Source organism: Coregonus clupeaformis, chromosome 26, assembly GCF_020615455.1.
Source record: "Coregonus clupeaformis isolate EN_2021a chromosome 26, ASM2061545v1, whole genome shotgun sequence".
In the NCBI taxonomy this organism is placed as follows: Eukaryota; Metazoa; Chordata; class Actinopteri; order Salmoniformes; family Salmonidae; genus Coregonus; species Coregonus clupeaformis.
Window position 1 is genome coordinate 50613678 of NC_059217.1, and position 15852 is coordinate 50629529.

Sequence of the window (15852 nt, forward strand, 5' to 3'; positions counted from 1 at the left end):
TGACTCAGCAGAAGCTGATTTGGTGTGTCTTAGAGAGAGGAGCATCTGATGTTTTCTGTTATTAACATATGTTTGTTCCTAATATTTTTTCTAGGTGCATGCACCTCTCCATGTGTGTGTGTGTGTGCACCTATCCCTTTTGTTTGAAGCAATAGCAAATCTACTCAGCGGAGAATAGCTAAATATGGACCCCAATCTTAGCAGCCTGTCTTTCTCCCCATCTCTCGCTTCCCTCTCTTCTCTTTTTGTTTCTGAGTGAGGGACCAGTGTGGGGGAGGGAATCAGAGCGGACTTAACTCTATTTCTCCTGTACTGTTGTCAGCAGTTGGCTGCTTGGGGATCAAAGCAGTGTGTGTGTGTGTGTACGTGCGTGTGTGGTTTGGTGTTTTTTTGTGCTTAAAAAAACCTGAGTGAGTTTAATTAAAGATGAAAGTGCTGATGATTAATTGATGGAAGTCAGACTGTTCCATTTGGTACTGAACCAGGGGTGTCCAGACTTCTCCATATAGTGAAAAATGTGGACAGCTCCAAAAGCTTACACACAAAATGAGATGTATTACCAAAAAGGTAATCACATAAAGTGTTTTTGAACAATTGTGTAACAACGTAATGATTACAGAGTTGTGTGTTCTTTTAAACCTTTAAAGACCAAAAACAAGCCTGGTACATATTTGTCATTCTCTTTCAGGACTCTGAACATTCCCATCTATATATTACACAGGGAAATGTGTCCGCCAACTGGAGTGCCCTAAACTGCTCTGTCTGCTAATTTGGGATGACGGTGTGAGTAGTGAGGCTCAAAGGCTCAGATGGAGCTGCTGAGGCAGAAAAACATCAGGAGTTTTTCTAGCAGGAGGTGCTGGAGAACGGCTGGTTTTTAACTCCACTCACATCCCTCCCCTCGGCCACTCACTCAGTGTGCCTAGTGTGCCATAGAGACAGATGAGTCTCTATGCGCAGGCTCCCTCTCCATCACACTGCCTTTCAGTGGGAGATTAAAACAGCGAGAGTGGAGTGCTCAGGGAGATAACGTGCCTGCTCCTAACATCGGTATTGGAACTGTTATCTTCACAGGAAACACATTATGCTGGCGAAGAAAAATAGCTCTCCCTTGCCTGGCCAAGGCAAAGTCTTAATAGAAACAGATTTAGCTAGGCGTTTATAGAGATTTATAGGCTGATATAGAAGTTTAGCAGACTGAGATCCCATTGTTTGGATAGAGACAGTTTGGCCCTGTGGTTGTGAGTAAGGCAAAGACATAAGTGATCATCAGCTATATTTATTGATGCTCTCAATAATTTCTCCATTAAAACAGTATGAGCCTAAACCCAATTCAAAAACAAGGCAACAGACTGAACCGAAGAGTGAGGGAGGGGCATTGAGATTGGAGGTAAAGAGAAAAAGAGAGAGATAGAGAGATTGACAGACGAACTGTGAAAAAAACAGAGAGTAGGCTACGGGAGTACAGTACAAAGGACATTCAGGCAAAATGTATGTGCATTCAAATAAATAGTTGTATCATATATTCCTGCTATTATTTCCATCATTAATGGTTAACTCACTATAGAATTGCATGTAAAGTAAAATAAATCATCATCAGGCAGCACCACGCTGTGATAAGGGGGGAGGGGAGGTGGGGCAATGTAAGGGGCAGGTAGTTAAACAGAGTGGGGCAGTTGGGCTGAGGGTCTTGCTTGTGCCTTCAAGTGGACTTTCACTCTTCAGAGATGGGAGTGGAGCTGGGGGCATACATGCACCTGGTTATGCCAGGATGGGGGCAGTGGGGGGTTGCCAGGGGTCAGAGGTGAAAGATCACAGTGTGGAGTCGCGGCAGAGGACGATCTCCAACTCGGTGCGGTAGAGCTTCCCCGCGTCGGACAGAGCCATTATGCTCTTTTTGTAGCCCACCAGACCGGTCGAGTCCAACTGCTACAGCAAACGGGGGGAGAAACAGACGTGAGTGCTTGTGCCTCAACCAATGATGTCATTAACTATGGTGTCTACCCTGTAAACAATAATGAGTCGTTAGGACGTCCCCAGGACTTCACGAAACGGTCGCCTGAAGTCGTCAGGACATTGTGTCATGGTCCCCTGGAGGTTTTGTCTAGTTCCCGGTTGGTCCCGGGGATGTCCCTGAGGACTTTTTTTAGGACTTTCTTGGGATGTTGGGTCATGGTCCCCTGAAGACCCCCTGAACGTTCTTGGGATGTTGTGTCATGGTCCCCTGGAGGTTTTTGTCTAGTTCCCGGTCGCAAAGAAACATTCCCCCCACCCCAAAAAAAAAAATCTACCCAGGGCACGCTTACCCTAGTTTCATTACACATAACCCGTTGTTACTGTTGCCAAGCCTATCAAGGCCCTGGTTGGTGAACCACTGATCCAGTCACAGCTGTTTGTATTTTGGCAATGCTAGGGGCACCCAAACACACATAGTGCTTTTAACATACAGTGTTTTCAACTTACATATTTGACACCCTTTGACATAGATGATTACATTGTGTATGTTTATTCATACAGTAATTATTATTTAACATGTCCTCATCTGGGATTTGAACTCACAGCCTCTTGGGTCACAGCATTCCAATCTTCCTGCTACGCCACCATGTCTGTATCAATGACTGATTTCCCCTGTAGGCCTGTTCCTACACTTTGCAATTCAAAGTAAATCTCAGCTCTGTTAAAAATACACTGAAGAAAAACTATTATATTTATCGTAGTGATTCAGGAATAACATTAAAACAGAATAATATGCCCCACCAACATTACTGCAAACCCAAACTCAAATTGCTGAAATATGTAAACGAAATCAATGAGAGAATAGTGAGATTAACTGATAACTACAATAGCAGTGCAGATGGCACTCTTTTGCTAAGTGCAGGGATGTATTATAGGTAATGAATGTGTAGGGGACTTTGTGGCACAGCAGAAAGATCAGCATAACCAAATCTAGAGGTTGTGAGTTCAAATCTCAGGTGGGGTCATATTGAAAAGTCAGTAGTGATCATGTCAAATGTAATAATATTTTCATTGATTAAATATTTTTACACTATTTTAGCTGAACAGGGCACCACTTACCTTAAAACCCCCATACCATTTAATTACTTTACTTAAAATGGTTTGGGACACCTGGGACCATCCCATGACAAAAACCTCTAGGGGACCATGACACAAAGTCCCAAGATTGTTCAGGGGACCTCCAGGGGACCATGACACAACGTCCCAAGAACGTGCTAAAAACGTCCTTGGGGACATCCTCAGGACAAACGTGGAACTAGACAAAACCTCCAGGGAACCATGACACAATGTCCAAAGAAGGTTCAGGTGACCTTCAGGGGACCATGACACAATGTCCCAAGAACATCCTAAAAACATCCCAGGTCAAACCGGGAACTATAAAAAGGTCCCCCAGAGAATGTTGCCTTGGGACCATCATTCGACGTCCTAAGGACTAGTAAAATGAAAGTCCTGAGAACGTACTAAAAAGGTCCTGACATGGTCCTCAGTGACATCCTGGGAACTTACAGGGAACTAGACAAAGAGTCCCACAGAGAACGTTCCATTGGGACCATCACGCAACGTCCTAAGGACTAGTAAAAGGAAAGTCCTGAGAACGTCCTAAAAAGGTCCTGAAATGGTCCTTAGTGGCATCCTGGGAACGTTCAGGGAACTAGATAAAGGTCCCACAGAGAACGTTCCCTTGGGACCATCACGCAACATTCTTAGAACATTCTCAGAACGTCAGTGGGATAACTTTGCGCCGAAAGCTTTAAGGGCCTAATGGGAAAGTCACCAAATATCCTCAGGACGTCCCCTGTTTGCTAGGTGTGGCCCTAACGGTCAATGCAACAGCACATCCTGATCCAACAACAACTCAGAAGACAATAACCTGTACAAGACCACAACGTTCTGCCAATCATTCTGATCTTGTAAACACTCCAGGTGCAGTATGAGATAATCAACCAATCAACTAATCAAAAGATGAGTCAGTAAATAAGTGAAGTCTCTTGTTCTTTACCATTTTGTTCTTGTCATGGAGGTCCTTTAGCAGTGCGTCCAGCTCCTGCTCATCGATGTAACCGTTCCCATCCTAGTTAAACAGTGAAAAACAGTGAAACAGCAGAAAGGGGCGGGGCATCTCATATCAAATTCTCATTAAAAGAACAATCAAACACTCAGATATCCTCCCACTCAGAGTATACACAGGTTAGATCAATCATTCACAGACCAACTGCCAATTCAGATCAATACAAAAGCATTAGCATGAGACTCCTGTACTGTACACCTGTCTTTCCTACTGTACTGTTTTCTTTGTGGAAAGTTCAGTGGCGTGTATTCATGGTTACCAAGGGAAGTCAGGCTTCCCCAAAAAGTTGACCAAAAAGTTGTTTTATGAATTTCGTTCAATTCGCAAGAGGCTGAAATGAATGTATCTCACCGGAGAAAGCATCCGAGCGAACCAAACAGCTCCCCTCTGTCTCAGTATGTGTAGTGTATCTATCTGATGCTGTCTGGTCAGAAAGAGTATGACATTGTTGCCGCCAGTAGTATTGAATGCAAGGGAAGCCAGCGAGCATTTGGCCTCCCTTGATAAAACATTTATAAAATAATAGCCAATCATCTTTGAGCTAAACTGAGTGAGCTCATCTGTGAATGATCTTGGCGCACCAAAGAAAAGTGTCAAGGGAAGCCAGTTTGGATTTTGCTTCAGACCAATCACATCCCAAGCCAAACGTCAATAAAAAAACTTGAATTGTTGCATCTCGTTGTGTTCGGCCCTTTCCTAAATTAGGGCTTTGGACTTGTGGTTTTACTTAATTCTCCGTACTGGCCAATGATTATAACGGCGATTCTGATCCAACCATAAATTCATGCATTGTGCCCCTGACCTGAGAGGATGGAAGTTCAACATGTAGCTAGATGTATACTATTAGAAAAAAGGGTTCCAGAAGGGTTCTTCGGCTGTCCCCATAGGATAATCCTTTTTGGTTCCAGGTAGAACCCTTTTGGGTTCCATGTAGAACCCTCTGTGGAAAGGGTTCTACATGGAACCCAAAAGGGTTCTACCTGGAACCAAATAGGCTCTACCTGGAACCAAAAATGGTTCTTCAAAGGGTTCTCCTATGGGGACAGCTGAAAAACCCTTTTAGGTTCTAGATAGCACTTTGTATGCTAATGTTAACTAGCTGGTCTGGCGTATCGTTGCCTATAAAAGGAAGCTAGCGAGCAAGTATTTTAGCAAGGTAGCCTAGGACAACAAAAACTAAAAGCGTGTACTGTATGACAGAGTCATAGACCGTTTAGGCAACATGAAAAAATAGGATGGCATTGGCATTTCTTCTACAAGTAGGGTGAGTCAACATGTTTTTTCTACTTGCACACACACACACATAAATCAGTACCATGGTTAGCCACATCATATTTAGCTTATGTTGATTGGACTAAATCGTTTTTGGTATCTTTTAGTTGTCACTGTATTTGACTAAGCATAGGTGATTAGATGATGTTGAAATGTTGAAGTTGAAATGGTGTCGGAATAGTGGAGGCAGTTTCTGTTTTCTTTGTGACTTGCAGTAACTCTCTGTGGTTCTAAATCTATAGTTGTTTAGTAGTCTGAAAATGTCGGAAACATTACCTTGCTCGACCATGCTGCAGGTCATGTAACTGTTACATGCAATAGGTTTCTGGACTTCACTGGACAGATGTTGCTCTCAGATTTTGTGACAAAAACAAAGGTGTGGTTGAATTTATTCTGCCACTGTGTCTTCTTATTGTCTCGGCCTTAGGCCTCTATATCACAGTGTCAAGGCATATGAACTAGCAGGTTATAGAGCAAACAGCGCAATTATCACAAAACATAAGTTGTAATATGGCTTTTTTTTCTGGATTGGCTTCCCCAGTGATTTTACCCAAGCACCGCTACTGGGAAGGTTACCAAGGTAACACTAACAAAATAATTGATACAGACGCAGGTGTATCTTTGGAGTATTTACTTGTGCAAGTGAGCATTTGCATGGAGCTAGTAGCTTGTGTGACAGGGAAACAAGCAATCTCTCTCACACACCCTCCCTGCAAACATGTGTACTGTGCTCATTTACCTTGTCATAGAAGGTGAAGATTACATTGAACTGCTCTGCTGAAAGCTTGCATCCCTGGAGAGATAGGAAAGACAGGGAAGGGAAAGTATAATAAAAATATAATACATACTGTACATGATATATATATATATATATATATATACACTGAGTATACCAAACATTAGGAACACCTTCCTAATATTGAGTTGCAGCACCATGGGAATGCCTGCATCTGTTCCTCACAAACTGGAGTCTAACTGGTTTCATTAACGAGCCTGCAGGACTGACAGACAGGTGTGTGTGTGTGTGTGTGTGTGTGTGTATGTGTGTGTGTGAACGTGCGTGCTTGAGTGCGTGTGAAAGAGTGTTGCAATGACTTTTAAGGGTGTCGATAGTCTAGCCAGGTGCAGACTCAGTAAACGTCTCCCATGATAAACAGTATTATCCTCTTAAAGTGAATGCAATAAAGCTGAATTGTACCATCGGTTGGATCTGCCGACATACACATTGTATGACCTTTACCTTAGGGTTATAGTCAAGACTGCTTTAATTCACATAGTGACCGACTCTTTCGCAAATGAATACGTTGCCCCAATTCCTAAAGGAATTTGTGTGTGGGGTGGGGAGGGTGTGTGGGTGTGGTCTCACCTCGAACTTGAGCAAGAAATTTTCCTGAACCGGCAGCAGCCTTAAATGAGATGAAATAAAATCGTTCACATTCAGATTCTTTACTTCAAAATGGATTCAAGTGTAACACAGAGAGTCTCTCAGTGAACAAGACACACACTCACCTGGCCATTTCAGACAGGCCCAGTTTCCCATCACCGTTCAGATCAAACATCCTCAGCTGGAGAGAGCGATACAACAGTGAGTGGCATAATGTTATTACACTGTGTTAAACCTGTGTGTTTGTGTAAACGTGTACAGTACGTGTGTCACACTCACGATTGTCTGTGTGTACTCGTTGAGCTTCTTGTCATCGTAGTGTCTGTTGGCCTTCTTCAGAAGATCTGACAGGAAACCCTGAGGAAGACAGATCCTCGTTACCCCACTGGTACTGGCTCAATTAGAAACAATGACCCAAAAATGAGTTTAATGATGAGTGCTCAGGGGTCCTCCTCTGACAACAACCACAAGTCCTTGGAAACTGACTAATGAAGGTTATGAATGTTTAAAAGTTTGGCACATTTGTTTACCTTCAGTTCATTGGCTTCGATGTATCCACTGCGATCAGTGTCATACCTTCGCCAAGCCTGTAGACAGAACATTTTTAACATTTCATCACAACACAGCACACACGCATGTAAACACAGTTTCGCCACTGTCTTTCTTTCACAAGCTCTCCATTTTCCAAACGACTCTACCCAACAGAGATAAAGAACTCTAAAACCTTAAAACCCTCTTTACTTTAACAACAAGCGGAAAAGTCATAATGCTATAATCGGTAGAGAGAATGTAGCCAGACGGAGATAGAAGAGGATGAGAGTGAGAAAAGTATATCATTTGTGTTTTAATCTACCAGCTGTCCCGTGTCTAGAGCGGGAGCCTTATCAAAGATGGATGCCCAAACCACATCACCCCCCCCACAGTCTCCTGCAGTAAGGCTGCAACCCATCCATAATGAATGGCAGTCTGAGAATAGCTCCTGTGTTCCCCTCCTCCCCCCTCCACTTTTAACATGGGGTAGCCAGCACACCGGACCACTGCAAAACTCCCTCCTTCTATCTATCCTCCCTTCTCCTTACTTTGTGTGTCTTCACCAGCAGAAAACAGTTAAAAAGAGCCCCCCTCCCTCTCTCTCTTTCTCTCTCTAGTTATTTCTAGATATAAAACGCTTTAGACAAGGAGATACCTGTTTCCCTGATATTTCTAAGCTCTCTTGGGATTGATTCTGTGTGTGTGGGTGGATGTGTTTTTGTCTTGGTTTTTGTGTATGGGACGAAGTGATCAGTCTTAGCAATAAACCAAAAAGTTATCCTTATCGGAGAGCAATGATCGCAGGAGTCATCTTTAGTGATCGATATACTGTACAGAGCAGTGGGCTTATACACACACACACACATACAGACACAACTTACCGCCATGAATTCTGCACTGGATCCCACAAATGTTCTGAAACAAAGCAGGAAATTCTCCTCTGTGGGCAGAATCTGAGCTAACTGGAGAGAAAGAGGGAGAGAGAGAGAAAATATATAGAGAGAGGATTAGTACACTTGGCTTCTAACTCAATATTAAAGTGTATTTCAACAACAACACTGTGTACAGAACAAAAAACATATAGTATATGCAGATATAGCATCAGAGGAAAACATCAAAAGTAACCAGACATTTCAATAGAGGAGTTTGAATGTGCTTGTGTACAGTATGAGTCGTACTTCTGACATCTCGATTCTTCCGTCTGCATTCTTGTCGAATTTAGCCATGAACTCCTTCATCTTTTCTCTAAACGCAGCATGTGTGGGATCCTGGAATAGACACACACACAGAATAAATCAAAAACTGATAAAACAGAGAATTCCTACCTAACAATTCCCTATGATAATATGTTGTTACAGAACTGTCATTCTCCAGTCTATCAGCCTATCTAGAAGCCTGAATACACTGTGGATGATGATAGTCAAGTAAAGTGGACCATTTGCTCATTTAAATACAATGTTTAATGTTGCCTCGACTAAGATGGAGTCAGTCACTCACTTTAAGGCAGGAAGGAATTATGTATTTTCGAAGTATTCAAACCCACTCACCACGCCCGCTCCTCTCCGCGCGGTCTCTAGCTCCCGGAAGAAGTTCTCCAGCTCCTTTCCCTCGATGTAGCCATTTCCTGTAGAACATACCCAAGGGTTAAAGGTCATTCCTGGGATCCGTGAGATGGGGATTACATTGACCTTTGAACCTGTGGAAACCATAATGGAATCCTCTTAGTTATATGGCTCTTTCTCAATTCATCTTTCCTTAATTCCTTGCATTCTCTCTCCTCACCTCCTTCGCAAATCCCATTGGAGAAGAAAGTCAGTGGAAGGGGGTGAGGGGATAAGATACACGGTATCACCAAATGTGAATTGAGATAGAACCCTGGTAAGTAGTGTGTTTCATTACTGTAAAAAAAAAACTGGGTTCAATATGGCTGCGTTTATTTAAGCCCTTCGCTCGACAAGGAGCTCAAAGAAAGTCCAGAACAACGAGTCCACAAGGAGTCCAGAGAGTCAAGTGTTGTATTGCACCACCATGACTGTTTGCATACTCTAAATTCTATGGAAACATGTTCACAAAAACACTCTCATTATCTACCCTAATGCTACAGTCACACGATATTGTCCATCTGGCCAACACGACTCCCACAGGAGTACAGTAGCATAACATTGAGTCACATATGTATATCCAACACACACACACTGCTGAGCTCCCTGGTCCTTACTAGGATTAGTCTGATATCCCAGCAAAACCATCAGGCCCAGTATCTGATGGGGGGATGAGATAGAGGGAGGAGGAGAGAAAGGGAGGGTAGGTCGGAGGGAGGGATTTGAAAGGGCTTAATGTGACTTATTGTGTCACAGCACCATAGGAATAAAATGATAGCTGACCCCACAGGGAGGAAAATCATGGATGTGTGTGTGTGTGTGTGTGTGTGTGTGTGTGTGTGTGTGTGTGTGTGTGTGTGTGTGTGTGTGTGTGTGTGTGCGTGCGTGCGTGCGTGTGTGCGTGCGCGGTATGGGCAACCCACAGGCTGTAGATATTTAAGGCTGATTGAGAATATAACAAACTCCTAATTGTCTTGGCTGATCAGCATTAGTCACATGATCGAAGCACTGCCCGAATCTGGAGTCCTCAGACGGATCAGGATGGCATTTACGAATGGGAAGTGTGGAAATTCTCTGGTAATGCTGCCGGAGAATGATATTTAAAAACATGAATTGCCTGCAGCTCAGAGAGCATTAGCAACATAATCACAGTGGAATGGCTTTGTGCCTGGGGTGTTGACAGTGGGGGGTCAGGTAGATGCTTATTGGGGCATTAGATCTTCTGTAGCGACATTCACAAACATGACAGGCATGGGACTGGCTACGCATGATGTACAGCAAGTTTGCTGAGGACACCACAGTTGTAGGCCTGATAACCAACATTGACGAGTCTACCTATAGGGAAGAGGTAAGTGAACAACCTCTCCCTCAACGTCAGCAAAACAAAGGAGATGACTGTTGACTTCAGGAAGCAGAGGAGGGAACATGCCCCGATCCACATCAATGGGACTGTATTACAGAGAGTCACGAGTTTTAAATTCCTCGGCGTCCACATCACCGAGTACTCATCATGGAACAACAACACCACCACTCTTGTCAAGAGGGCGCAACAGCATCGCTACTTCCTAAGGCGGCTGAAGAAATGTGGCATGTTGCCCCGGGTCCTCTCCAAATACTACCGCTGCACCATTGAGAGCTTCCTGACCGGTTGCATCACGGCCTGGTTTGAGAATTGCTCCGTCCACGACAGCAAGGCCCTCCAGCGGGTGGTGAAGACGGCCCAGTACATCACTGGGACCATGCATCCACCCATCCAGGACATCTACTTGAAACGGTGCCTGAGGAAGGCACACAGCATCATCATGGACCCCACACAACCCAGCCACGAGCTGTTCTCTTCCTTATCGTCGGGCAGACGGTATCAAAACATGAGGTCTAATACCAACAGGCTCACTTTATGTTCTTATTCTTATTGTTGTTGCATTGTTGAGAATGAACCTGCAAGTAAGCATTTCATTGGACCATGTGTATCCCGTGTGACTAATACAACTTTAAACTTTAAACTTCATTTGCGTGTTGTGTTTGATAGGTAAATCACCATCTCTGCATTGGCTCGCTGGTGTTTGAGATGCAAGCAAATCACTGCAGAAACACAAAGCTTTGTGTATGTAAACAAATCAGCCCATCAGATGGAGGGACTGAGGGCTGTCTCCTCTCTATATCAACATGTCATCACTCCACTGAAGCACAACTAAACATATTCCTGTACTGTGTGGGAGGGAAGTGGGGGAGTGGGCTGGTTAAATGTGTAAAGAAGTTTCCCCAAAGACATGGATATTATGCTAGATATGTGCAGACCATCACAGATAATCCTAATTGCTCTTCCCAATGTGAGGATTTAGTGGGAATTATGCCCATGTCCTTACACAGGGCCGGCCTTGGGCTTAAGTGACATAGGTGGTCATCTATTTCCCCGTGCTAGGGGGCTCCCGACCCAAAAAGTAACTCAGTCTTACTGTTGAGAGTTAGAATAGTAGAATACACAAAGTGCAATTTCGAAATTTGGTTGTGCATCAGCAGTTTTCCTCTTGCTATGTCAGTCATTGACAGCACTCAATTAATCTATGACAGCTAACATTAGATTGGTAAGTTAGTCTACCCAGCTATCTAAACGTGTAGCAATCATGGCCGAATTACCGAAAGGGAACAAGGGGGCCCCATTGATTTTGTTAGCTACTCACACTCACGAGTAGAATTGCATGAAATTAGTTAGACATTTGCAAAAGTTTCTTTTTAGCCCCATGGCAAAATGTTCAATTGCAGAAAACTTGCTTTAAAACTGCAACATTTTCTCTATGCCCCATGGCAAAATGTGTAGAATTGCAGGAAATTAACTTCAAAAGCGAGGTGGTGGGCCTCCCAACAAAATCTTGCCTAGGGCCCCCAAAAGGCTAGGCCCTGTTCATACATTTTCCAGTTATATTAGACATAGATCTTGTTTCCTTGCATGAAATAATATCTGGTGTGAAGAGTGGAATAATGCATGCGTTTCCCAAATACAGTGGCTTGCGAAAGTATTCACCCCCCTTGGCATTTTTCCTATTTTGTTGCCTTACAACCTGGAATTAAAATTGATTTTTTGGGGGTTTGTATCATTTGATTTACACAACATGCCTACCACTTTGAAGATGAAAAATATGTTTTCTTGTGAAACAAACATGAAATAAGACCACAGATTCTCAATTGGATTGAGGTCTGGGCTTTGACTAGGCCATTCCAAGACATTTAAATGTTTCCCCTTAAACCACTCGAGTGTTGCTTTAGCAGTATGCTTAGGGTCATTGTGCTGCTGGAAGGTAAACCTCCATCCCAGTCTCAAATCTCTGGAAGACTGAAACAGGTTTCCCTCAAGAATTTCCATGTATTTAGCGCCATCCATCATTCCTTCAATTCTGACCAGTTTCTCAGTCCCTGCCAATGAAAAACATCCCCACAGCATGATGCTGCCACCACCATGCTTCACTGTGAGGATGGTGTTCTCGGGGTGATGAGAGGTGTTGGGTTTGCGCCAGACATAGCGTTTTCCTTGATGGCCAAAAAGCGCAATATTAGTCTTATCTGACCAGAGTACCTTCTTCCATATGTTTGGGGAGTCTCCCACATGCCTTTTGGCGAACACCAAACGTGTTTGCTTATTTTTTTCTTTAAGCAATGGCTTTTTTCTGGCCACTCTTCCGTAAAGCCCAGCTCTGTGGAGTGTACGGCTTAAAGTGGTACAGACAGACCACCTCTGCCTCCCACAGATGGATCACTGGCCGCACGCGACATCCCTGAAAAGCCTTAAATGCAGTCATTTATTGACAGCGCACGGTGAGACCTATTTTTACATTCCACAAACTATACTTTTTTGGTGGGATTAACACTCTGCTCTTTCATGTATTAACAAAGAACAATCTCTCATGTATTAATAAACAGCTCCCCAAAACAGACAGAGAGAAAGATAGTGTGTGTGTGTGTGTGTGTGTGTGTGTGTAATTGGACTCATTCCTCATCCCTCTACTACTTCTAGGTCCATTCCAGCCCAGTGCACGCCAGGGACTTCAATTTTTTGGTGCCAATTATATTACTGGACTGGTAGCCAGCTATAACTCTCACCAGCGCGTGTATGCATGGCCGTAGAGGCCAGGGTTTAACGCATATGGCCGTTAATAGACCCGGTGGGGGGATTTAACCTTGGCTGGGGCAGTGGAGTGCTTAAACGTTCGGAGAATCCCTGCGCTTGCTCAGGTGTGACTGTTTACACGCTCTAGGTGACAGGCTGCAGAGCTAAGAGTGAGCGCTATGGGGCGGAAACATGTCAAGCCTGCGCAATGTCACACTTTTTTTACACATCTTTACACACTTCAACAGGCGCGTGTTTAGTAGAGCACTTGGTAAGCTTTTTGCTGCCAAGCATAACGTCTCCAACGGCCCTGAGGGACCACCATGGGATGGGGGGAGAAGGATTCAATATGCTTTGCGCAGTGCAAAAATGTATACATGGATGGATGGATTAAAGAAAGAAAACGCAGTGCTATACCAAGCAATATATTTCGCTCTCATCCTTCTACCCCCAATGACTGTAAAGGCTATATGGCTATTCCCCATATTCATTCCGTCGCTCTCCTTTTCCCCATCACTACTACTCCCTCCTCTCTCCTCTCCCCCCACTTCCACTTTTCCCTCCTATTTGTCCTCTCTCCCCATCTTCTTCACACACTGCTCCCCCTTCTCCTATTCCCCTTTTCCCCCTTCTCTCTCTCCATCTCCACTCCTCCCCATTCCCCGACCGGACACGGCAAGCTGCCTGTCAATACACTAGCGCCTGGCAGAAGCCCCGCTGATGACATAGGCTACTGTAGATTCATTCATAGGAGACGGGCGGATCCGGTTGCCTCGTTGGGGGTCGCTACAAGCCAGGCACATATATAATTCACAGCGATCAAACAGCGTTAAGAACAGCCACTCCGTAATGCACACACGTCACCACTCTATATAATAAATAATCTAGAAAGAACGCATGTTTAATCTCAAAGAATGTAGTGCTGTATTACACTTTCATGTTTTACGCACAGAAAATAGTGCCACAAATGTGGTCCAAAGCAGCGCTCTTATATTCTACACCTTGGCGCGGTTCTTACTGGTGCGTAATTGAGGAACTAAAATAAAATAATGATTAAAAAGCATGTTTATATGGGATTATATGTAGCCTACGTGTCGACTGAAATCTCATCTAATGTTCTTGTGGGGAAAATGCACTAACTGAACTATTTGAAAATGCTTTTCCACTTTGCTACTTCAAAATATACAACTTCAATATGCTAATTGTTAATGTTAAAGTTCATAATCAAGTGTAAAGTTAAAAATCTTTCCAGAAGTGCATGATCAAGGAACAGGGCACAGGGCACTCTCTGACTGACAATCACAGCCAAGATTCCCAAGACGCAGTCCAAATAACAACCCCAGATGCTCCTCTGTCCCGCAGTACAACACCCAGGACTTTCTGCCCTCGTCTATCACATCTGCTCACTTGCTCTGTCCCACCAAGCACTAGGCAATCAATTTAACAACTATTCAACCATTCTGAATTTACAAAGAGCCTACTCCTGTGATATGCCCATAGTCCAGTCCTGCCCAAATGTAACCCCCTGGCCTCAGTACTGACCGTCTGCGTCGAAATGTTTCCAGATGTCGAGAAACTGCGCCGCGGTGAGCTCTGCCAGGTGGAGATGAGGGGGCTGCTGTGCTTGAGTCGCCATCGTTCAGTCGCTGCTGCTTTTTTCCCTTTCCTTCTGGAGCGCGTGGAAATCCCGAGTTAACTTTGTCCCAGTCGTATCTAAGAGCCTCTCTAAACTGTCAGCCGCTCGCTTTCAGCCGGGGCTTTTAAACCCCCCCGCGGCGCATGCACTTCTCACGCTGACAGAACGGGGGCGCAGCGGCCCTGAGCCTGCATGAACTCTGAGCCAAGGAGTGTGAGAGCCTGCAGGAGAAGTACGGGTCTCAGTCACTCATCTCAGAGGGATGAGAGATGCTCAATGGCACTGTTCATGCAGGCTCCTCGCTCTGGAGGCAGGACAACACGGGCAGTTCTCTGTGTTGATTGGATTATGGAAATAGAATCATATAGAGAAAGGCTCCATATACTTGCTCTCATGAGCCGAAAGTGACATCAAAGCATTCCATCACATAGTCTGTTCCATCAAACAGGCCAACACCTCAGGAAGACAGGAGGAATCCAACTAGGTGTGCGTGTGTGTGCGTGTATGTGCCAGTGCACATGCTCCTGTAACGAGTATGTTGGATATCAGAGTCACTCCAGCGTCTATCTCTCTGCTCTACCATATGCCTCACCATTGATCTTACTGTAGGTGTCAGGTATCACTTTGAACAAGAGACTGAACTATACCCTCTCTCACGCTCCTAATTGACTCCCGTCTTCTCCCCCCACCCATCCATGCACCCCTCTCTCACTGCCTCATCTCCCTCACAGTAAGCCCAGCTCTTCTATAGGTTCTGTTTAGATGTACCTTTCTCCTCAGTCTCCTTGGCCATTCGACCCCATAGCTGGCACAAATCCTATCACCCAGTAGGACGACTATATTGTACTGCCACTAAAGTATGATAAAGCGTCTTTAGGCTCTGGTATGGGGGATATCCCACTCTTCCTTTATCTCTTTTCTTCTCACTTTTCTCCCATTCTTTCTATTTGGGGCTCCAGCAGCTTTGATAAAGCCAGAAGGCATGTGTGTGTGTGTGTGTGTGAGAGAGAGAGAGAGAGAGAGAGAGAGAGAGTGAGTGAGTGAGTGAGTGAGTGAGTGAGTGAATGAGTGAGTGAGTGAATGAGTGAGAGAGAGAGAGAGAGAGAGAGAGAGAGAGAGAGAGAGAGAGAGAGAATGTGAAGGTGAAAGGGAATGGGAGCGAGAGGAAGAGGGAGAGAGAAAAGCATTTTATCTCCACCTAGCAGTGTTGTGTGTTGATTAGAGAGAAATGAAGTGAGCGAT

The 15852-nt window shown here is 44.4% G+C and overlaps 1 protein-coding gene across 1 annotated transcript; it reads right to left on the reverse strand.

Moving 5' to 3' along the window:
- Positions 1-1263: 1263 nt before the first annotated feature.
- LOC121540030 (calretinin-like) lies at positions 1264-14773 on the reverse strand. The gene is made up of 11 exons (XM_041848676.2): positions 14517-14773; positions 8819-8895; positions 8450-8539; positions 8153-8233; positions 7271-7327; positions 7020-7097; positions 6866-6921; positions 6723-6762; positions 6096-6149; positions 4016-4087; positions 1264-1929 (listed from the first exon to the last, which is right to left on the reverse strand). The coding sequence occupies exons 1-11, from the start codon at positions 14608-14610 to the stop codon at positions 1813-1815; spliced, it is 816 nt and encodes a 271-aa protein (XP_041704610.2). The 5' UTR covers positions 14611-14773; the 3' UTR covers positions 1264-1812.
- Between the last annotated feature and the right edge of the window lie 1079 nt (positions 14774-15852).

Excerpts from the sequence above, each read along its gene's own strand:
- LOC121540030 (XM_041848676.2), bottom strand. The coding sequence starts at position 14,610 with ATGGCGACTCAAGCACAGCAGCCCCCTCATCTCCACCTGGCAGAGCTC. Across the intron at positions 8,896-14,516 it reads GAAACATTTCGACGCAGACG|GAAATGGCTACATCGAGGGA; the intron begins GTCAGTACTGAG and ends TATGTTCTACAG. Across the intron at positions 7,098-7,270 it reads TCGAAGCCAATGAACTGAAG|GGTTTCCTGTCAGATCTTCT; the intron begins GTAAACAAATGT and ends TGTCTTCCTCAG.